General features: G+C 36.5%; 1 protein-coding gene across 1 annotated transcript in view; it reads right to left on the bottom strand.

Annotated features, from left to right (window-relative positions):
- The window catches only part of srrm4 (serine/arginine repetitive matrix 4), an 80,711-nt gene that overhangs the window by 12,767 nt on the left and 44,796 nt on the right, over positions 1 to 23,148 (bottom strand). The window contains exons 2-6 of the mRNA XM_067407194.1: positions 12,484 to 12,624; positions 4,566 to 4,655; positions 3,676 to 3,747; positions 3,542 to 3,568; positions 3,012 to 3,062 (exon numbers count right to left, since the gene is read on the bottom strand). Coding sequence (XP_067263295.1) covers positions 3,012 to 3,062; positions 3,542 to 3,568; positions 3,676 to 3,747; positions 4,566 to 4,655; positions 12,484 to 12,624 — 381 coding nt within the window. The remainder of the gene's footprint in view (positions 1 to 3,011; positions 3,063 to 3,541; positions 3,569 to 3,675; positions 3,748 to 4,565; positions 4,656 to 12,483; positions 12,625 to 23,148) is intronic.

Raw genomic sequence — 23,148 nt, 5'->3', positions numbered from 1 at the left:
TAACCAATAGAGACATACATGCAAGAAATTAATTATCTCGCCTGCATTTATGCTATTTTGTGCTGGTATAGCAACATCAAGATTTGAATTTACATTACTTTCCCATTACACCTCTTATTTTAATTTATCTTATGGCAGTGATAGAGAAAGAAAGAGAAAGCGATAGAGTAATTATGACGCCATGAGACAATAAAAATACATGACATAACACCCCAGCAAGAGTCAGGGCTTTTTGTGTGAATGTCTCTGAAGTGTTATAATTTAATATGGCACATGTAAAACAGTGTTAACTGAGTCTGAAATGGAGACAGTTGAATTCAATTACAGTTCAATATTGAATTTAGCTGCCCAACAAGCCACACTTTACAAAAGAGCAGAGCAGACCATGTTTAATGGATTGAGATTAATACAGTACATTTTAAACAGGTAGTATAATACCTTTTATAGCTAGTACATTCTATTTATGTATTGTTTTGAGTATGTTTTTATATAGCCTATATGCATTACAGTAGTTGCATTACTAATTTTATACTTTGAGGACACTATGAGGAGAACAGCAATCATAACCCAATGTAATGTGACATATTCCTGAATAAAACAAAATATTCAATGAGAGAAACATAAACATTAATTAACATGATTTTTTTTTATCCTGCGAAAAGTAAAGCTGTTTCAGGGGTAGAGATTTCCATTATTAAAAGAAACACCTTTTTTATTTATTTTTGAAATATAATGTATACTACCATTTAAAAGTTTGTTGTCAGTAAGATTTTTTTTTTAATTAACTTTTATTCAGCAAAGATGCATTAAATTGATCAAAAGTGACAGTAAAGACATTAATTATGTAACAAAAAATGCATGTATCAATAAATTTAAAATTTAAGTGGACATAATTATGCACAAAAGACCAGTAACATGTTTAAAAAGTAAATTTTTTTCTTTTAAAACTATTTTTGCAAGTAACTGGTTGAAAATGTTTGGATATGGGGTGCACTAATATGCATTAATTCATGCTTAACTAATGCACAGATAATCATGTTTTAATGTATGACTCATTAAGAACTAAACCATTAATTAATGATTACTGCATCAGCAACTAATAAAGAATCTATGATTAATAGATTAAGTAATGTATGAACTGTTATTAATTAAATGTGTCATAATGTGTTAATTCACTAATAACATATTTTATTAACAGTGTAAGTTAATGTATTAATTACCACAATGGGTTGAAGCCATGTACTTCAACTTCCAGTTGTCTGCTTTAATTAATCATTAACTAATGATTTGCATATGTATCATTATGTTATGACTTTACTTGTTGAGGCACATGACTATTAACTAATTGTTAAGTAATATGTCATATGGTTTTGACATCTACACTAAGCCATGGATTTCAAATTCCAACTATCTAAAACCTTGATTCCACTGTACCAGATGAACTGCTGCATCCAGAACCTTGATGTTCATGGCACAGGAATGTGTCTGGTTAAACTTGAGGTCTAGAATTCAAAGGTGGAACACTGAGAACATGTGACCAGGCACTGCTATTTCGTAACGCTGTGTCAAGATCGGACAAAGAGAATAGAACCCATTATAATCAGTGATAGTGTTACTACACTGGATGCGGCACAACACAACACAACACAACACAACAAAACGTTACTTCTGTTATGACTATTATTACAAATTAACTTGCAATGGTCCGTCATGTCCAGTGTAAACAGCTGTTGCGGCATGAGTCGATAATTGTCGCATCCAGTTTAAACACAGTGCAACATCAATCTGTAGTTCAGATTCTGGTGTGCTGATATTTGTGTGCAGCTCAACTTACCCATCCTTCAAACACACTCTCTGATGTTACACTTATTGCATGTGCAACTGTCAAAAACCAATAATTACATATTACTTAACAATTAGTTAATAGTCATGTGCCTCAAGTAAATTCATAACATAATGGTACATTTTCAAATCATTAGTTAATGAATAATTAAAGCAGACAACTGGAAGTACATGGCTTCAACCCATTGTGGTAATTAACATATTAACTTACAGTATAAGTTAATAAAATATGTTATTAAGGAATTAATATATGACACATTTAATTAATAGTAATTCATATATTACTTAATCTATTTATCATATAGAAACTGTATTAGTTGCTGATGCAGTAATCATTAATTAATGGTTTAGTTCTTTATTAGTCGTACATTAAAACATGATTATCTGTGCATTAGTTAAGCATGAATTAATGCATATTAGTGCACCTGTATTGTAAAATGCTACCAAAAGTTCTTTGTGAGCATTATCACTTTTAACACATCATAAACAACAATATCAGATCAAATAAACCCATTTTTGTAGTTAACATTCCTGACTATTTCCTGATTTGTCCTCAGCATCAGTATAATATAAAATGTAACAAATCACGTAAAGACAAAGATAAGATTATGTAAACAGCTTCACTTTAAGTGCAATTCAGTTACAAAGCACAAAGAATTTAGAGTCTTGGGTTGTGAAGCAAAACCATTTGAGAACCACTGATTTAACACACTCACAAAACCTGAAGGTTTTGAGGATCAGAAGCCGGGCGAGGCACTTCTTCCCTGGCTGTGTGCGTGGCAGACTAGCGCCGTGAAATTGGTTCATGTTTCCGTCTCTCTGGCTGCTCGCCTGCTTCAGAGAGGAGCTGCTCTTAGACTGCACCAGCTCTCCTTCAGTTTGAGAGACCACACGACAAAAGCAACCAACAACAGCACTCTCTGAGAGGAGCTGAGGTGCACTACAGAGTGGCTGTCAATACACCGTAATCTAATCTGGAAAATATGACTCTTGTGCATGAAGGGTCATGCAGGTGCTTTATAGTGTAGAATGCATTAAGCCTTTGACACTAAAGGATAAACCACAGAGGAGCTTGAATAATAACTCAATCTGTCAGTGCTTGAATACTTTCAACTGAAGTGTAAGCTGATGGGTTTTAAATAATTTAGGCACATTTTGAAATCACCAACCTCTTTTTATGTTTTTTCTCCTCCTTTCTTTTACGTCTGGGACTCGATCCACTGTAAAAGAAATAACAGAAAAATAATTGATGGGGTTTAAACTAAAAGGTCACATAGGAAAGAAAATTCACAAGTGAGATCTCCTTGCTGTTTCTACTAGACAACACAATTAAATGTAGAGAGCAAATGGAGACTCCTGCTTTAAAGATTTTTATTCTGAAAAAATAAACTGTAAGTATAGATCCCTATATTCTTGCTCTATGTGGGTAATAACTTTTTTTCTCCCCTAAGAAATTTGAGGAGAAACATCTGAGAAAAAGTCGATGCTTAAACATTTCATAACTGAGCTCTCCATTTAAACTCCTGAGCTATGAGTAAGGAACCTCTGAACAATAAAATTGTCCCCCTGGGGAGCCATAAACTACATAAAGCACTTAACAATAATCAACAGGTATTATGTGTACCGTGTAAAAAGCATTGTGCTCTTTATTCTAGGAAACAGTATAAAAACAGGCAAAATATTACATAAATAAATTTACCTGTGCCTCCCCTTCCTTGAGGCAGACCTAGAGGCAGAGAGGAGATGACTTTAAAAGCAGTCTTGACAAAACAACCACACCAAATCAGAAAAGCAAACCTCTAAACATAACCTGATGTGAAAATCAATCACTACCTATGTCGCTTCCTTTTCTTTGAGCTCTTCTTTTTCTTCTTCCTCACAGGTGATGGACTGCAGGAGGGAGATCTGGGAGATCAAATATAGCCATGTGTAATTAGCATGTACAATACGTTCAAGATTTTGTTTTTACAATAATGCTTGAAGGAATATTTCATCCATATTAGACTTACATATAGTTGAATACACTATCAAATAATTTAGAATAAGATGCACAAGATGTGTGGATAGGTTTATTGTTATTATTCCATCTGTGCTCTATATCAGTTAATTCAAATTATTTTAGCTTTTGAGTGAATGAAGTCCTTTTATGCATCTTCCTATTTGTAAAGTTATTAAATTCCTTATCTTATTTTATTCTTTATTTAGCAAAGGCACATTGAATTGATCAGGTAACAGTATAAAAAATACATTATTATGTCTTTGACAATATTACAGTAGATTATTTCAAATAAATGCATAGAATCCTGAATGCTTTTCACAGAACTATTAAGCAACACAATTGTTTTCAACATTGATAATAATAAGAAATGTTTCTCGAATCAGCATATTAGAATGATTCCTGAAGAATCATGTGACACTGAAGACTGGTGTAATGATGCTGAATTTATTTATTTCAGCTTCACAGGAATAAATTACATTTTAAAATATATTAAAATAGAAAAATGTTATTTTAAATTGTAATAATATTTCACAATATTAATGTTTTTACTATATTTTTGATTAAATAAAATGCAGGCTGGGTGAGCATAAGATACTACAAAAATGTTATGATCTCAAACTTAATGTCAATATCTATCTGAAATGCATGTCTTTTTCAGTGTTGTTGACTGTTCAGAATAACAGACCATTGTTATCACATGTGATCATTTGTTTTTAGGGCTGACCTGTGTCTCCTCCTCTTCCTCTGTGACTTCTTCTTCTTTTTCTTCGTTTTAGGCACTGGCCGAGGGGAAATATCAGCATCAAGAGACACACTGGAAAAGCAAAGCAAAGAGAGAAACACATTTTTCAGATTTGGTTTGTTATTTTCATTTTATACGTCATTCAATGACAATTACACAATAGTAAGAGCTTGATGAATGACCAGAAACTTAGACAAAAACTGATTGATTTATAACAGTAAAAATGACAGAAAGCAAGTTTTTCACTTTCAAAGTCTGTTCTGAAGTAAAATATCTGGTGAGTGGTGCTAAAAAGTTAATGCTCTATCATGTTTAAAAAATAATGTACCAGGTACATTTAATCCTACCCAAAACTTACCAATAGGGATGTGACGGTGAGGAAATTTTCCCACCGGTTAATCGATGTGTGACAACACCGGTAATACCGGTATCACCGGGGCGGTGGGGGGAAGGGGATCTGGAGTTGGAGTTTTCCCCTATTTTTTCCATCTGGCTTTTAAATCACTTATGGTGCATGTCCACTGACGCAGAGTAGAGCAAGCATTTGCAATTAATTCCTATGGAAGCTCAACTAAGAACTGAAAGAATGAACCGTAAGAATGAACCGAAAATGCTCGCTTTGCTTTGCACCAGTAGACATGTATCATTATGAATGCCTGTGCACCAGTGCACATTTTACTTTCGCTTAAGAATTAGCACCAATTCGGGTGTGGCAATTGCTTGAATGGTGGGTTCATTATTTTTCTTCGTGAAAAACACAACAAAACAGTACAATGACAAAGTCGCTTAAATAGGCACTTTTACATTTCACTTTGAAACCAAATCATCATCGTCTTGTCAGTCAGGAGTGTGGCAACATTAGCAAAGTGAGGGGAAATCTGACTCCTGCTGCTGTTCTGTGCCACAACCATTGATTGGCTCACACTGAATTGAGCAGACTTGTACAGTTTTTAATTTAAGTGTCTGTTCTCTAACTGAACGAAATGTTTTTTATTATAAAAAAAATCAAAACGGCGGTGGGGGTGGTGCCGCGGTAGGTAAGTGATGTAGCCAGTTTTGCGGGTGAACACCGGTAACACCGTTAACATAGACTATTGCAGCAAGCCTACTAACCAATAGTTTTAACAACAGAAAATGTGAGATGATAATGCATTTGCTGAGGCAACCATACCATTTTAGCTTGCTTCTACAAGTTTTTCAGATATTTTTATTATGACTCGTGCTTCACAGGACTAACCGAGTACTCTGCATCACAAGAGCAATTCTGTACCAGCTGAGCAACCGAGCAAGTTTACTACATCAGAAAAGCCATACATATGGAGTTGGTTGTGATGCAAATGTCAAAATAAACTACTTTACAAATCATGCACTATGATAAAAGTATTTTGAGGTCATAACATAGCATTGTGAAAGGAATTAGGTAATTTGAATTGGTAATAAGTCTTTATTGATTGATAATCTGCCCCTGTTATAATACTTTGTGTGAAAAGAAATATGTGGAAAAAAAATCTGTTGGTGTTTTACTGCCACTAGTGTTAATTTCACCTCAAAACTTCAGTGAATTGATACGCTTTTGGAGTTTTACAAAAAAAATGTAGAGAAGTTTTTTGCCTAGTGAGCCTAGGTTGGCAATCTGTCACCCAAAACAACTACTTTCTCAACAAAAGAAAAGGCACATGGGAAAATAGAGGTTAAAGAGGAAGGATATAAGAGACAGCAATAAGGAGAGAGAGAGAGGGAAAGCAGCACGCTCGGACAGGTAGATGACAGGCAGCTTTTAAAATCAATTTACTTTTAGTGGCAACACTTCTGCAACAACAAAGCAGAAGATCAGAGAGAATGGACGGCGTGTCCTGACTGAGTGGGACATGTGCGCCGTTTCAAAAGCACTGAGGTGTCACCTCAAGACCGTCTTTTAAAGGTAATAAAATTGAGCGGAGTGCGAGGAAGGATTCAAAGCTTAACAGAGAGATATAACACTGCATCTACTACTAAGAGTCTTCCTCAGGCAATTCTAATGCAATCATCAACAGGGAGACTATACTCAGACAAAGAAAGGACATTTATATCACACATTTTCAATGTTTACTAAAGCACAGGATGCAACTGTTATTATCGTGATTGCAGCAATGACACACCACTCTCATTTCATCAAGAAAAAAGAGAGGATCAAATAAAAAGTGGGCGTAATATGCTTTACCGAAACCACTAATATTCTTGATTCAACCAGAAGGGAAGAGGCAAGCTGATCGAGTTAAAGACATTTTCCGAGCTAATTGCAAAGGTTACATTTCCGACCTCCTGAACGAAGAGGATTTATCAAACATATAGACCGAAAAGATGGAATGAGAAAACACTATTCCCATGTGCCTATCTTGTTCAGCCACATCAAGTAATGTCCTTCCACACTTTTAATCCTTTGAACCCCACCAAAAATCCATTAGATGCTTCAAACTCCCCAATCTGTACCATTCAAACACTGATAAGGCCCATGGAATGGAACAGCTGACCTCTATAATATTTTCAAAGGCAGATTTTCTGATACTCACCCTATTTATATCAAAGAGACTCATTTTAGCTTGCTATATTAAGCTTAAAGTGCTCTGTGACTGAAAGAGCTTTCCTCATAAGAATTAGCACAATGGAAGTAGGAGGGATAAAACACTGAAAATGTAGATGTTATTGCCTTCATAGAGGTATGTGTACAGTAAATAGACCTTTATACCTCACCATACATCACAGACTTTCAGAATGACATGCATATGACAGGTAGCAATGAAAATATAAAGCGTGGGAGAAGGTATAGAGGATATCCATGACAAATACACATGACTGGTGCAGGTTAAAGGTACAGTAGCAGCGGCAATGAGATTTGCTTCTTGTGGCACATCGCTTCAGCAGGATAATAATATTTCATAGACACAGGGGAGTGCTGTCCGTGACAGTCGATGAATTACAGACTGTTGTAGCTTTGGCTTTGCCCAGCCAGTCAGTGATTCAATATGAGCACTGAGAGGAAACCATTTAGATGGATCAAAACACAGACGGTGAGCCAGGCAGGCCGTGCAGATGTGCTCGTGGGGGAACGGGCCGCTTACTCGATCTCTGAGGGTGGAAAAGGCTGTTTGGTCTGATATAGTAAGGCAGTTTATCCAGCCATTGCTGCATTAGCAAGTCTGAAATGCATTAGAAGCTGATTAGCAGAAAAGCAAGTGCCATTTCTGCTTAATTAGGAACCTTTGTCTCACATTACACCCTCGGCACAAAGGCACACACACAAACAAACACACATAAACACTACAATAGTCCCTGATTGTTAAGTGTTAAGACTGAGTGCAATACGTGTCCACAGAAGGTTTTTCACCTTGGGAGAATGCATATCCTCATTGTCATGTTGAAAAAATGCCCAACAATGCAGGGAATGAGGAAAGAGTAGCATCTTCTGTTTCAAGTTTGTGTATTAAATTACACAGTGTTGTGGGAATTCATGACAGCATTGATGAAGCACAACTCCCTCACACCTTCAGCACTCATACATCCCTATATAAGAGCTTTACTAGGCTGAACTGTACTGTGGGAACCAGGCACTTCTCATTGTACTCCTCCTCTAGCAACACCATAACATTTTGGATGATGTTAGATCCAAAATGATTGATTTGGTCATATGAGACCAGAGTATTGATTCCCAGAATCTATATTTTGAAAATATGGGCTTTGGAAATGGCTAACTGACTTTATTTATTTATTGTGCTTTGGCTACAGTGGGTAGTTTCAGTGAGAACAACAACCATGCATGTCATTTCTGCAGGCTGCTTCTTACTCTGTGAGATGAACAGTCTCTCTTTTCATAGCTTTTGCTGGCTCTGAGACACTGGCTTGGTATTTCTCCTGCTCTTTGTCTAGCAAAAAAAATCCCTCATCACTAAATGAAAGCTTAAAATGAAGGCCTAATTATTTCAGGGGCCTTGTCACAAGTCCATTGTTTTTGAATTTCTGTCTTACTTTTGTTTTAATTGTGAAAATATAACAATGATTTGGTAATCCTCTTGTAGCACTGTCCTCTTTTGTGCTCCTGACAGTCTCCTGACAGTTCTCTCCCAAGTGGTTCCATTGTTGTCAGCATTAAGTCTGAGAATGATTCAGTGGGCTATATAACACTTTTAATTGTCAAGAAATTACTACTCTTTAAATGTTTTGGTTCAGCATACTTACATGTTGATCAAACATTGCTTTAAACTTACACCTATTAAGTTTTAGGAGGGTGTACTCATTATTTCTACACAACATTTTATCACCTAGATAAGAAAATCTTATATTCTTGAATAATTTTGACATGCTTCTTTGATAATTGATTAAGCAGACTTGCTGGAACATTATGGGCCCTATTTTAAAGATCTAAACGCAAAGTGTTAAGTGCACGGCGCAGGTGCACTCAGGGCGTGTCCAAATCCACTTTTGCTATTTTAACAATGGAAAAACGGTCCGTGTGCGCCGGGGCGCATTTTTGAAATGGGTTGTCCCTATTCTCTTAATGAGTAATGGGCGTAACCTTCAATAAACCAATCAGAGTGTCATCTCCCATTCCCTTTAAGAGCGAGATGTTTTTTACTTAACGTGGCCTGACACACTGTGTCTGAAAAAACTTTTATCTTAGTTTGTGTTGTATTTTGTGCTTCTTCTCTGAGTTAAATTGGTTATGGTTTAACATCAATGACTGAGGATGATGTTGATTATGTCGGCCGAAGGGGTCTTCAGCCTAAACTTTCCCCCAGGGTTACCTCGAGTTGGGTGTCCACTTGATGGACCATTCCATTTCACAGGGTCCTGTTGGACTTAAAGTGAGTATGTGATTGTGGTGAGTATTTTGATTTCTAAAAAAATTTAACGACATGACACCATACTATACTGTTAATGGTTTTTGTTGACGGTTTCTAGGTTAATCGAAGTTGTGTTTTGTTCTTGTAAACATAATTGAAGAAGTTATCCTGTAAATTGTATTTTTCCATGGGTTTATGTAATGCCTATGTATTTTTTATTTATTTTTTTCTTTGCTTGTGACCTTTTCTTTTTGTGTCCTTGGTCAGAAGGGTTTCAATCAGCCAATTTTTCCAGGGGGGACTTTGTAATGGTCACTTAGAGCATTTATAGTAATTTGAGGTAGAATGTGAACTGCGCATGTGCATAGTGTGTGCGTGTCTGTGAGAGAATGCGAACAGTGCAGGAGAAGAGATAACCGCTCTATCGACTTTGTACTCTTTTCCCTTTTACTTTCCTTTTTTTCTATTTTTGACCTAAGTTGAATGTTTATTTGTATCCTTTTCTGTCACTCATCCCCATGTATGCGGACGAGTGTGCCAATGTAAGTCATTTTATTAAACCCAGGGAAAATACGCCAGCTCTCGCCTCAAGTGCATCATTTCCTCGAGCTCTACACATTCTCTGCACATTTGTTTTTCTGGGCAATAACATTTCAACTCTGCATTACAGACTGCATTCATATCAGCAGCGAACCATACTGGAGTTCACATGAACCGTACCCCAGACCACCCTTTTTATGCGGACTCTGGTATGGTTCAAGGGTGCGCACCTGAATTCAGAAAACAGTGTTCACGTCATTCAAACGTATCGAACTCTGATGTCAATCGAACTCAGGGGAACATCAAAAGTGCTACTGTAAAAGCACCCTAAATGAAAATGAGAAATGTTACTTTGCCACCTAGCTTTGGCAAGAAGTTGAAGTTTAAGTTTAAGTTTATTATATTGTATTTTATTTAATTTCAATTAACGTTTATTTTAAGTAACTAAAACGTTTTTGGTTTTAGTTTTAGTTAACTACAATAATAACCCTGATGGATCTATATTTCTTAAACTGCATCCAATGCATATAGGAAATTCAATAAAAAAAATATTGCTCTTCTAAGGACTTCTGTCAGCTTATGGTGCAGCTCCGATCAGTCACAATTATGGGTGTTGCAATATACCAGTACTGACAACAACTGTGATAATTAAACAAAAATGAAATATTGATATTGGCAAACACTACACATATGATAATGTCACAAATATTCCAGTGCCAGTTAACACTCCAACATGGCAAGTGGCGGTATTGCACAAAATCATGACAGAGATGATGACAGATGAAAATTAGACATTCTATCCACACCTGAAGTATGTGTGAAGTTGAAAATACAAAATAAAGTTAAGCATGAATTTGAAAGATTTAGCATTAGAATAATTTTTTCCAAAATTTCTATAAATATTGCAATAATATTGTTATTGTGAAATTCTTTGTTCATGATATTTGTGTAGTGAAATATATCATAATATATTGGCAGCCCTAGTTCCAATCAGCTCTGAAATCAAACTGTTGTTAGTAGTAACACCTTTGATGTAACACATTCTGATCCATTGACCAATGTGACCGATTTCACAGAGATGTACCTAGTTTTGCCCTTTATTTAGCTTATGGGTTTGCTCTTCAGCTTTTAAAGTCTTTCCGTCAGTTTCAGTTGACCTTGAAGGCGCACAGGTAACGAACACACCATTAATGGCCACCATCACTTCAGTTGTCAGAAAGAACAGCGCGGAGAGGGTCGTCTTATGAGTTAGACTGAGCACTGACACACTCAGGAGAATAGACAAGGTTAGAGAGTTAAAAGGCTGTCAACATTTATAAATGACATTTCACTGAGGGCTTCTGCGCTGTTTACATTCCCAGCACTGCTGTATGTACCTTTCAGCTTTGGATAAATCATGTTTCCCAGAATTAAAATAGAGAGGCTTAAGCTTGTTACAAAAGTTATGAAAAGAAAACTGCGTAAGCAAAATAAATAAATAAATCACACATAAATCTTTTACTACTGACACACTCCAAAGGATGTCAAACTTATGGAGTGAAAGAACTGTCAAGACTAATAAAAGACTTTAAATAGAAGGGTCTTCCCAAAAGGACAGAAGCCCTCTATTTAAATGTCACTTTACTGAGACTGAAAATGACACTACACAATAAGTCTTTTCACATTTTAGATGTTTCTTTTATTTGGATAAGAAAGCATGTCAAAAACAACTGTCTGTGTACATGATTTAGGATTCTTTGGTTGTACAGAAGAAGGAAAGCTGTTTGTGGATTTTGTGGTTTAGCTTGATCTGACTTAATCATTATTCAATCTTGCATTGTTTAGCTGCCGTTGTGTACTTGATTATAAAATCTCAGCTGAAAAAAATGCATTTGCATCTGCTGTTTTCTGGCAGAAAACCGAAGCATGAACTCAACTAGAGATTAGCATGTTTAAGATAACACTTGATCTGCTGTCCTTCCTGTTTTACATAATGATGCACTGCTTTTGGTCTGTGTTATCATGCACACTTTGAAGATATCAGTGGAATTATGCTGTTGAGAATCCAATGCTGAATCAATTCCTTTCATCAGGTGGAGTTTGAATTTTAGTGGATGGGAAGTAAGAGGACCCCATAAAAGACACCCGTGTTAAAAATTCCAGCAACACCTGAATGTTTACACTGTGGCAATGAGATAAGAATGTTTGTGCCTGCCATGCTTTAAAGTTTGGGGTTTCTAATTCATGAGTGAGGATGAAGCTTAGAAGTGGATTCAGTGCTTCATATTTTCATGTGTTTGATCTTTCCTGGGGTCAAAATAAAATTCACATTTGAATAGCTTTATCTGTATAAAGGTTCTATGGTTATATTGAACAATGTTTTCAACAGCACATGCTGTTTTAAACCACTTCAAAGTTGGTTTAAATCAGCTATTTTACTTTCAGAGAGTCTACAAATAGCTCTTTTCTATAACAGCAAATACATACTGAAGTGTTTGCTCCTAAGCAGTGAAAAGTCTTTGATGAATATGTGTGTATGAGGAACAGCTTTAGAAGGTACAGACCTGCGAGCTCGGCGGTGACTGTGGCGTTTTCGTCCTCTGCGTTTTGTGTGTCCATTTTTCTCATGGCTTTTTACAACCGTATCTTTCGTTTTCACTTTCTCCTCTTCATCTTTAGGTGCAAGGCTAGCTGCTGTCTCCAATCTGGAAGAAAAGAATATCAACAACTCTTTAGCATCAAATATTTCACAGTCAACAGGTTGTTAAATCTGAAATAAAATCCAGAAAATAACATGATATTTTTTGTTTGTTACCCATTGGTAAAGTTTGGGCAGTTATGTAATGATCTTAAATAATAATGGCTCAATAATGAAACTAAAATACATTGTTCTGAAGGCATAAAAATGCCCATCATTTTGTTATTCAGCTTGTAAGTGCACTCATGTTTGAAGAATGGGGCTGGGTTTGGTTCTCTGCTGAGAAACATTGAGCATTTTCATGTTTCTCTTCTAGACCTTCATAAATGCAGAGGTCACCTGCTCAGCATTCAAATGAGGTGTCAACAGAGAAGCCTTTATTTACACGCCTCAGTTGAACTGACATTTCTGAAATTATTTGTGCGTATCCCAAGGTTGGCACATGGTTTGGAGACTCAAGACTCCTATGTGCTTGTCTTTCTGTCAGTGGAGGAGAGCAAAAAATGTGATATGTGTATTCTTCATGATCTGATATTTAAACCAGAGAAAACTGAAAATTTCACACTCAAGCCATTGCCAGATATATATTTTTCATGCAGTTTGATGATTCACTGATTCCACCTGGCAAGGCTGAAAAATGTAATAATTGGTTGACATAAAAACTGAGTAATTTTGTTTGTGTTAGCTGTACAATGTATTGTTTCCTAAAAAGTTAACTGTCAGGGTGTTCGCGTATTAATCGGGTGTGCCTCATACGTCCTAAAAAGTGAAGCTGCGGGCTCTTTGATTGCCCCCTGGAGGCTGGATGCAGTACAGGTCATAAACCCTGCCTGCTCAATGCAGATGAATGAGACTTAAGTTAAAACATAAAAATAAATTATGCTTCAAATAAAATTTTCCGAAAGATGGTTTTGGTCATTTAAGGTAGTTGTTATCACGCTGATTTATATTAAATTGTTCGTTTTTGTGATAATTTTGATTTTAGCTAGCAATTTGGTGCTATAGAAACGGGGCGTGTCATCGTGATTCACAGTTGATTGACAGCTCGTATGAGGACTGTCGGGGCTTCGAGAGGAGAGTGAAGATAAATAAATAACTATTAATTTTCAGTTTCTGTGTTATTTCACACCAACAAATTGAGCTGTTCAGCAGTAAACTGTACTAACTGACCTACAGGATCTGATGGATATCTATAGCTTTTCTCGGTAGCGTTAAATGTGGACTTCAGAAGCTAATTAATAAACGTTATTACTTAAGATAACATGCCTAACGTTAGCCATGACGGAAAAAAGCAGGTGATTGTTTTCTGGCAGTTACTAATTATTTTTATGGGTATAAAATAATAATTAGCAGGACAAAACTAATGATAGCCTACTCTAATTAATTATAGAGCACTGTCTACAGCAATCGATCTCCTGTAACGTTAGTTTAAATCTTTTATTTAAAATGGCAGGACCGTTTCTGACATTTTAGAGTTGTTTCTAGTGGCATATTATATTGAGTTTATCTACTGAATTTGCTGTTTCAAAAATATTATTGCTCTAGAAACAGAATATCCTATTATTTTATAGGTAGAAATTTAAATTACGTATAATTTATATAGCCTATTTAAAATACATCAATGATGACGTAACCGTCTGGGCAGAAGTTTGATACCGCGACTCCGCCTCCGGGCTCCACTGACAATTCCTTCTGCGCATGCCCAGGTTCCAAACTGACGTTTTTGCGTAACGTGTCAGCGCCCATCGGCATCCGTTTTGGCTTCAGTTCAATACAATGGAAGGAAGCGGCGTCGCGTCGTCCATCTTTTTTTACAGTCTATGGTATTTATCCATAGGTATTTGTATGTGAAGAGTACATATTTTTGTTCATTTACACACACACACATTTAAAAACACTGCCATTAATGATCCACATTTGACCAGTTACCAATGATTTAGTGTTAGCAGTTTTCATTTTTGTAACACTAAAGCTGCAGCTTAACACACTTTACTCTATTCACAATCAAAATGTGTCTGATTGAAATGGCACTTGAGAAGAGAGAGACCCAGGTGATTCAGCAAAGACCGTGACATGACACTTGAGCCTTTATTTTCTTGTCATTGTTATGTTCCTCAAAAACAGTTTGAAAATAAATGCATAAATAAAACTGGGCTGGGTAAGTAGGTCTGACTTGATCTCCATGGCATAATTACAGATCCACCTCTGGAGTGTGAGAGTGTATGTTGCGTGCATATGTCTGCATGCGGCCCCGTACATTTGTACATGAATTTGAGTGCCTGCATGGTGTGTGTGTGTCTGATTGTAATGAGAAGTTAATCAGTCTTGCAGATTAAATGCTGATTGCCTCTCTCTCTCAGCAGCAGGAGGAGGCCTGCCCTCTGCCACCTCTGGATAAGAGAGGGCAAAGCACAATCACATTATTAATGTCAACCTTCCGGCACCGTAGCCCTACAAGGCCCTCCAATGGGCCAGTACGTGATTGGAAAATACACTACCATTCTGGGTATAATAAGGAGAGGATTACAAACGGTGAAATAGTGAAAACATGTTGGTGTGAGGGCAGTTGAATTACATGTTCATGAGTCTGAGCATGATCACACGTTATTGGTGGACAACAAAAGGTCTGTGATAATTTTGAAATAATGTCAAATAATAATAAAAAAAACCTACTCATGAGAATGTTGTTCAAGCCTCAGGAATAACTCTAAACTTTACAGAAATTATTATTGGTTGATATAAATGTTGTTCGATATTGTTTATCCAGTAACGTGTCCCTTGGCGACAAAATCACAATAACAGTGGTTGAAGGGCCAGAACAACGGACTAAACACAGTTCTGTAAGGAACACAGTGATAACCATGGTAAACAGAACAGAACCAACATAAATGTATTGCAGATATCATTAATGTTCTTAATGGCAATAATTTAATGTAACAACATAAATCAAGATAAATGACAGTCTGATTCGAAAAGGAATATCAGAAGGCCAAGTCCTGACTGTGGATGAGAGTAGGAGCTGGGGATGGAGGAGGGTGATTAGCTCCTGAGCAACATGATAAAGTCGCTGAAATTGAATGGACCTTTATAGGGATGCTGTGATAGTCGTTGTATTCCTATAGGTAGATGTGGATCAGCTGAGAGTCAGGTTGAGAGTTATGGTTGGTATATCCGCAGTAATAGTTCCAGTTACTTTTGAGTGATGAATACAGACTACTATCACCTGCTGGTGTAAACCGTTTCTCTCATTCATGTGTTGAATGTGCATGGTTGTTGACTGTATTCTTACGCTGAGTTCGAGCGCAACTTAGCTGTTAAACCACAAACATGTTACCAATAACCATCAGTAGTCTTAGGCAACAAGCATATTGCTGATAACCTAAAAAACCTTGAGGTCAACATGAAATTCTGTTTGATCCTGCTTGATGTTAGAGCAACTTCCTAGTCTTGCAGTAAACCTTTCATTCATGCAAGTTGTCTTTTAACAATCTTACTCAAAATGTGAAGATTGCTTCCATTCTGGAATGGCGTTCCTTCTCTGATGCATCAGTTGCCTACTTGGGCAAAAACATCCTTAACTACTCACCTGCAACAGACAGACTGCTGAGAGCTAGAGATAAAAAGAGAGCTTCTTGAGAGCTTTATTTGGAAATATGTCAAAAAACTGAAATAAGGTTGGTGGCAAGTTCCGGTTCACACAGACTTAAGCAACAAATATGTCGCCAAATACAACTGGATGGCTTAATGCGACAAGTGTGATGTCAATACGTAGATAGCTTTAAAGGCATAATATGTAAGAATTCCAAAAATCACCAGAACAATGTTAAATATGTTGTTGGCTTGTGTACTTGCATTATCCCGAATATTTCTAACAATGTTTAAATTAAGAGACTGTTTTTCAAGAAAGTGGTCCATGTCATAGTATAGCCTGTCAATGATGTTATATTCTCATTATCCTCAGTTGTTAGTTTAACTCCTGTAGAAACCAAGAAAACACATAGAGCTGATAGCCAGGAACTTAAAACAGTATGTTGGCAATAAGCACAGCATGTTGCAATAAGCACGATTCCTATAATAAACAGATAAGCCTTGAGCATTGTGAGCAGGCCCATTTGCAGCGCATTTCTGTATTTACTTGTGTTGTGAACTTTTGCAGCGCGTTTCTGTATTTGCATATGTTGTGAACTTTTGCAGCACATTTCTGTATTTGCATGTGTTGTGAACTTTTGCAGCACATTTCTGTATTTGCATGTGTTGTGAACTTTTGCAGCGCGTTTCTGTATTTGCATGTGTTGTGAACTTTTGCAGCGTGTTTTTGTATTTGCTTGAGTTGTGAACTTTTGCAGCGTGTTTCTGTATTTGCATGCGTTGTGAACTTTTGCAGTGTGTTTTTGTATTTGGTTGTGAACTTTTGCAGCGCGTTTCTGTATTTGCATGTGTTGTTAACTTTTGCAGCGTGTTTCTGTATTTGCATGTGTTGTTAACTTTTGCAGCGTGTTTTTGTATTTGCATGCGTTGTGAACTTTTGCACCGTGTTTCTGTATTTGCATGTGTTGTGAACTTTTGCACCGTGTTTCTGTATTTGCTTGAGTTGTGAACTTTTGCAGCGTGTTTTTGTATTTGCTTGAGTTGTGAACTTTTGCGGCGTGTTTCTGTATTTGCATGCGTTGTGAACTTTTGCAGCGTGTTTTTGTATTTGGTTGTGAACTTTTGCAGCGCGTTTCTGTATTTGCATGCGTTGTGAACTTTTGCAGTGTGTTTTTGTATTTGGTTGTGAACTTTTGCAGCGCGTTTCTGTATTTGCATGTGTTGTGAACTTTTGCAGTGTGTTTTTGTATTTGGTTGTGAACTTTTGCAGCGCGTTTCTGTATTTGCATGTGTTGTGAACTTTTGCAGCGTGTTTTTGTATTTGCTTGAGTTGTGAACTTTTGCAGCACATTTCTGTATTTGCATGTGTTGTGAACTTTTGCAGCGCGTTTCTGTATTTGCATGTGTTGTGAACTTTTGCAGCACATTTCTGTATTTGCATGTGTTGTGAACTTTTGCAGCGTGTTTTTGTATTTGCTTGAGTTGTGAACTTTTGCGGCGTGTTTCTGTATTTGCATGCGTTGTGAACTTTTGCAGTGTGTTTTTGTATTTGCATGCGTTGTGAACTTTTGCACCGTGTTTCTGTATTTGCATGTATTGTGAACTTTTGCACCGTGTTTCTGTATTTGCATGTGTTGTGAACTTTTGCAGCGTGTTTTTGTATTTGCTTGAGTTGTGAACTTTTGCGGCGTGTTTCTGTATTTGCATGCGTTGTGAACTTTTGCAGCGTGTTTTTGTATTTGGTTGTGAACTTTTGCAGCGCGTTTCTGTATTTGCATGTGTTGTGAACTTTTGCAGTGTGTTTTTGTATTTGGTTGTGAACTTTTGCAGCGCGTTTCTGTATTTGCATGTGTTGTGAACTTTTGCAGCGTGTTTTTGTATTTGCTTGAGTTGTGAACTTTTGCAGCACATTTCTGTATTTGCATGTGTTGTGAACTTTTGCAGCGCGTTTCTGTATTTGCATGTGTTGTGAACTTTTGCAGCACATTTCTGTATTTGCATGTGTTGTGAACTTTTGCAGCGTGTTTTTGTATTTGCTTGAGTTGTGAACTTTTGCGGCGTGTTTCTGTATTTGCATGCGTTGTGAACTTTTGCAGTGTGTTTTTGTATTTGCATGCGTTGTGAACTTTTGCAGCGCGTTTCTGTATTTGCATGTGTTGTGAACTTTTGCAGCGTGTTTTTGTATTTGCTTGAGTTGTGAACTTTTGCGGCGTGTTTTTGTATTTGGTTGTGAACTTTTGCAGCGTGTTTCTGTATTTGCATGTGTTGTGAACTTTTGCAGCGTGTTTTTGTATTTGGTTGTGAACTTTTGCAGCGCGTTTCTGTAGTTGCATGTGTTGTGAACTTTTGCAGCGTGTTTTTGTATTTGCTTGAGTTGTGAACTTTTGCGGCGTGTTTCTGTATTTGCATGTGTTGTGAACTTTTGCAGCGCATTTCTGTGCAGCGCGTTTCTGCGTTTCTGTGCGTTTCTTGTATTTTGCAGTGTTTTTTTGTATTTGGTTGTGTTGTGAACTTTTGCAGCGCGTTTCTGTATTTGCATGTGTTGTGAACTTTTGCAGCGTGTTTCTGTATTTGCATGTGTTGTGAACTTTTGCAGCGCGTTTCTGTATTTGCATGTGTTGTGAACTTTTGCAGCGTGTTTCTGTATTTGCATGTGTTGTGAACTTTTGCAGTGGGTTTTTGTATTTGCTTGAGTTGTGAACTTTTGCCGCGTGTTTCTGTATTTGCATGTGTTGTGAACTTTTGCAGTGGGTTTTTGTATTTGCTTGAGTTGTGAACTTTTGCAGCGTGTTTCTGTATTTGCATGTGTTGTGAACTTTTGCAGTGGGTTTTTGTATTTGCTTGAGTTGTGAACTTTTGCAGCGTGTTTCTGTATTTGCATGTGTTGTGAACTTTTGCAGCGTGTTTTTGTATTTGCTTGAGTTGTGAACTTTTGCCGCGTGTTTCTGTATTTGCATGTGTTGTGAACTTTTGCAGCGCATTTCTGTGCAGCGCGTTTCTGCGTTTCTGTGCGTTTCTTGTATTTTGCAGTGTTTTTTTGTATTTGGTTGTGTTGTGAACTTTTGCAGCGCGTTTCTGTATTTGCATGTGTTGTGAACTTTTGCAGCGTGTTTCTGTATTTGCATGTGTTGTGAACTTTTGCAGTGGGTTTTTGTATTTGCTTGAGTTGTGAACTTTTGCGGTGTGTTTCTGTATTTGCATGTGTTGTGAACTTTTGCAGTGGGTTTTTGTATTTGGTTGTGTTGTGAACTTTTGCAGCGCGTTTCTGTATTTGCATGTGTTGTGAACTTTTGCAGTGGGTTTTTGTATTTGGTTGTGTTGTGAACTTTTGCAGCGCGTTTCTGTATTTGCATGTGTTGTGAACTTTTGCAGTGCATTTCTGTATTTGCTTGCGTTGTGAACTTTGCAGTGCGTTTCTGTATTTGCAAACTTTTGTGTGTGTTGTCAAACTGATGAAGACGTTTTCTTTATTTGCTGGTGTTTTTTCTATTTGCATATGTTTTCTTCAGTTGCAGCACATTGAGCTCTCTCGGCCACCGTACAGATAAGCTTAGTACAGTATTTAAAGCCTAACGTAACAAGCATGTTTTCAATAAGCAGCAAGCATGGTACCAATAACAATGCTAGGCATGTTGATGATACCCAGATAAGCTTAGCAAGCATTTTGGCAATGATACCATTTAAGCCAAACATAACAAGCATGTTTCCAATGACAACTAGATAGCCTTAAGCAACGCACAACATAAGTAATGTACATTGCCATTGTGATCGAATAAGCCTAGCAAGAAGCCAGTTACTGAAAACAACTAGATAAGTCTTAAGCATCAAGCATGTTGCTGATACCCGGATAGCCTTAAGCAACAAGTATGTTGCCAATAACCAGTGTTACTTGATTATGAAAAGTGAACACCATGAGTAAGATGCATCATAAGATGCGCAATATATCGGGAGTCATGGAGTGGGTCAGACAAGATTTTGACCACTTCATTAAGTTTTGTTTTATAGAAAGCCTCTCTTTAAAGTGAATTTCGTTTTGTAAAAATTGGATCTTAATTTTAATCAATGTTTCATCAACCAATTGCCTGGATTTAATAAAAAAGAAGCAAACATAGCAGACAATATAATCATGGATGCACGGGCGCGATCACTGGCGTGTAAACTGGAGCATGACTTATAGGCTAAATGAACCGAAACTCAGCATATGGGCTGCTTGCCTCACAGACATGAGAAATATATCTATAGAAAGCTTGAAATATCTAAAAACAAAAAGAAATAGGCTACTCTGATTGTGTAGCCTAATCCGAATGAAATGTACATTCTCTCTCTAGGCGTGTCCAGTATGTGGAGATGATGAGAGTCAGCAATATCAACTTCATCTTTGCAGCCAACACTGATTCAGAAAACATTAGTTTATTAATAAACAATTACATTTTTAATTAAATTCAAGTTTTTTTTTATCATATTCATAATCATTACTTTTGCCGGTTCTTTATGGCAAGCGTTATGTGTGCGCTTGAGTGCATATTACATAAACGCTCATTATTAGGGTAACACTTTACAATAACAGTACATGAATAACCATGAACTAATACATAAATTAATAGTTACTTCAACATGAACTCATGATTAGTTAAGATATGAACTAATGAAGAGTGATCCTTAACTACGACAGGAGTCAAAAGGATTCATGCGTGAAAACAGCAACCTTAACTATGCGTTAATACATGTTTGTTAATTAATGCATTAATTAACATTTAGGGTAAACTAAATAAATCAGCCTCCATAAGAGTAAACAAGAAGTACTCTGAATTTGAATTAAACGTGATTTAATACTGTCATAATTTACACTGTATCATAATCTGCCATCTGCAGCTTTGTGACAAATAATTGCAATGGCACATGATTATTTAGCCATTAATTACATAGATCTGTCTAATCAAATGTGGAAAATAGACTAACTACCACTAATAAATTTAATTTGATCTAAACTGTTTTCAGATTTTTATAGTTCATTTACATTTAGTCATAGCTAAATAGACATAGGCCTAGTTTATTCCCGGAACTAAAGTATGTAGGGTTTGTTTCTGGCGGGACACTCATTAGTGGCGCACGTTAGGTGTTCTCTTGGCGCGTTTGTTGTGTTGCTGGCATTTTAAACTAATAAATGTTGATTGCTTTGGTAAGCCGAATTAATAATTAAAGACATATTTACATGTATGTTTTATTGGGGTTTTCAGGAGGTTATGTGCAGTTATTAACTGTATTTGTATTTTTGTCGTTTAAATGTATATGCTTTGATTAGCATTAGCTTGTGGACGCTCGCGATTTTACATGTAAATGTGCCTTATGTGTGTCTTTACAGGTATGTTTATGGCTTGCTTTCAAGTCCATATATGTTTAATTATATAAATAAAAGTAAAATACAAATACTTTTTATTTTAGTTTTTTGTACCGGGGTGTAAAGGAATAAGGATGGCACTCTATAGTGTTTATTCATATATTAGTTAATGATGTGTGATATGTGCATCATGTCATGACTTTACTTGAGGGGGCACAATCATAATTAACTCATTATTAACTAACCATATACTAACATCAACTAATGGTTTGTTAATGTATACTTATGTCATGACTTTACTTGGGTGGCGCAATCATAATTAATTCACTGTTAACAACTTACCAAATTCAGCTCATGATTATCATTAACTTACTATCAAATACACTTGTACTAACACAACTATATAAGTACTCAGCCCAGTTAAGTGATGTTGTGTGACTTTTCAAAAGTCAGAGAATGGAGGTACAGTATGATCACGGCCTGCGTCTGGATGGAGAGTGAACTTCTGAATCTGATCCCAGCAAACGCTCCCTGACCTTAGTTCATGTTTCCTGTTTGGTTATTTTTTTGGGAACCGATTCCTCAGGAACTGATGTAAGTCACAGTAGTTTAGTTTGATAGGAAAGAATATCACAAAAAATGTTAAGACCTTTTAAGATAAATAGTGTATTTAGTATTTTATATGTTTGATAAGGAGGATAAGTGAGAATAATGGCAAACTAATCATGTGCCTTTCAGTGATGTTTATAATGAAGCTGCTGATGTCAGTAGTTTAAATTCTGACAATAATAAATTGTTTAAATTTATTTCAAAGTCCAAATATGTATTATTCCTTCTTATAGAGACTGTTTGATTTAGTTTACCCTAAATGTTAATTAATGCATTAATTATCAAACATGTATTAACGCATAGTTAAGGCTGCTGTTTTCATGCATGAATCCCTATGACTCCTGTCGTAGTTAAGGATCACTCTTCATTAGTTCATATCTTAACTAATCTTGAGTTTATGTTGAAGTAACTATTAACTCAGGTATTAGTTCATGGTTATTCATGTACTGTTATTGTAAAGTGTTACCATTATTAGTTTATTCTCTCCAGTATTTAAGAAATTACATTAATATAAATAGGATTAGTCAACTAATGGCTTAAATGAACAACTACTAGTCGACTAGAAAAACTTATTTCACATATTTTCGATCCAGCATGTCACAAAGGGTATTCTGGCTTGAGCTCGTGCTCAGCTCGCATGCTCTGACACACACACACACACACACACACACACACACACACACACACACACACACACACACACACACACACACACACACACACACACACACAGAGAACATCGTACATTCTTATCAGTTTAAAATTATATGTGTGTATATCCGCAGCACACACCAGAGAAAAAACTTTGCAGGTCCTATGAGAGAGAGCATACTCGGATGAAAACCGCTTCAGTGAGCTCAGTTATAGTAACGCAGCATTTTTTTTGCCAGTAACGGTAACGGCATTTTAACGGGAGAAAAAGTAATTTGTTTGATTACTCGTTACTGAAAAAAGTAACGGCATTATTCCCATCATTGCCAATAACCTGATAGCTTT

This window comes from Chanodichthys erythropterus, chromosome 13 (genome assembly GCF_024489055.1).
Source record: "Chanodichthys erythropterus isolate Z2021 chromosome 13, ASM2448905v1, whole genome shotgun sequence".
NCBI classification, from domain to species: Eukaryota; Metazoa; Chordata; class Actinopteri; order Cypriniformes; family Xenocyprididae; genus Chanodichthys; species Chanodichthys erythropterus.
This window is presented reverse-complemented; position numbering and strand designations above follow the sequence as displayed.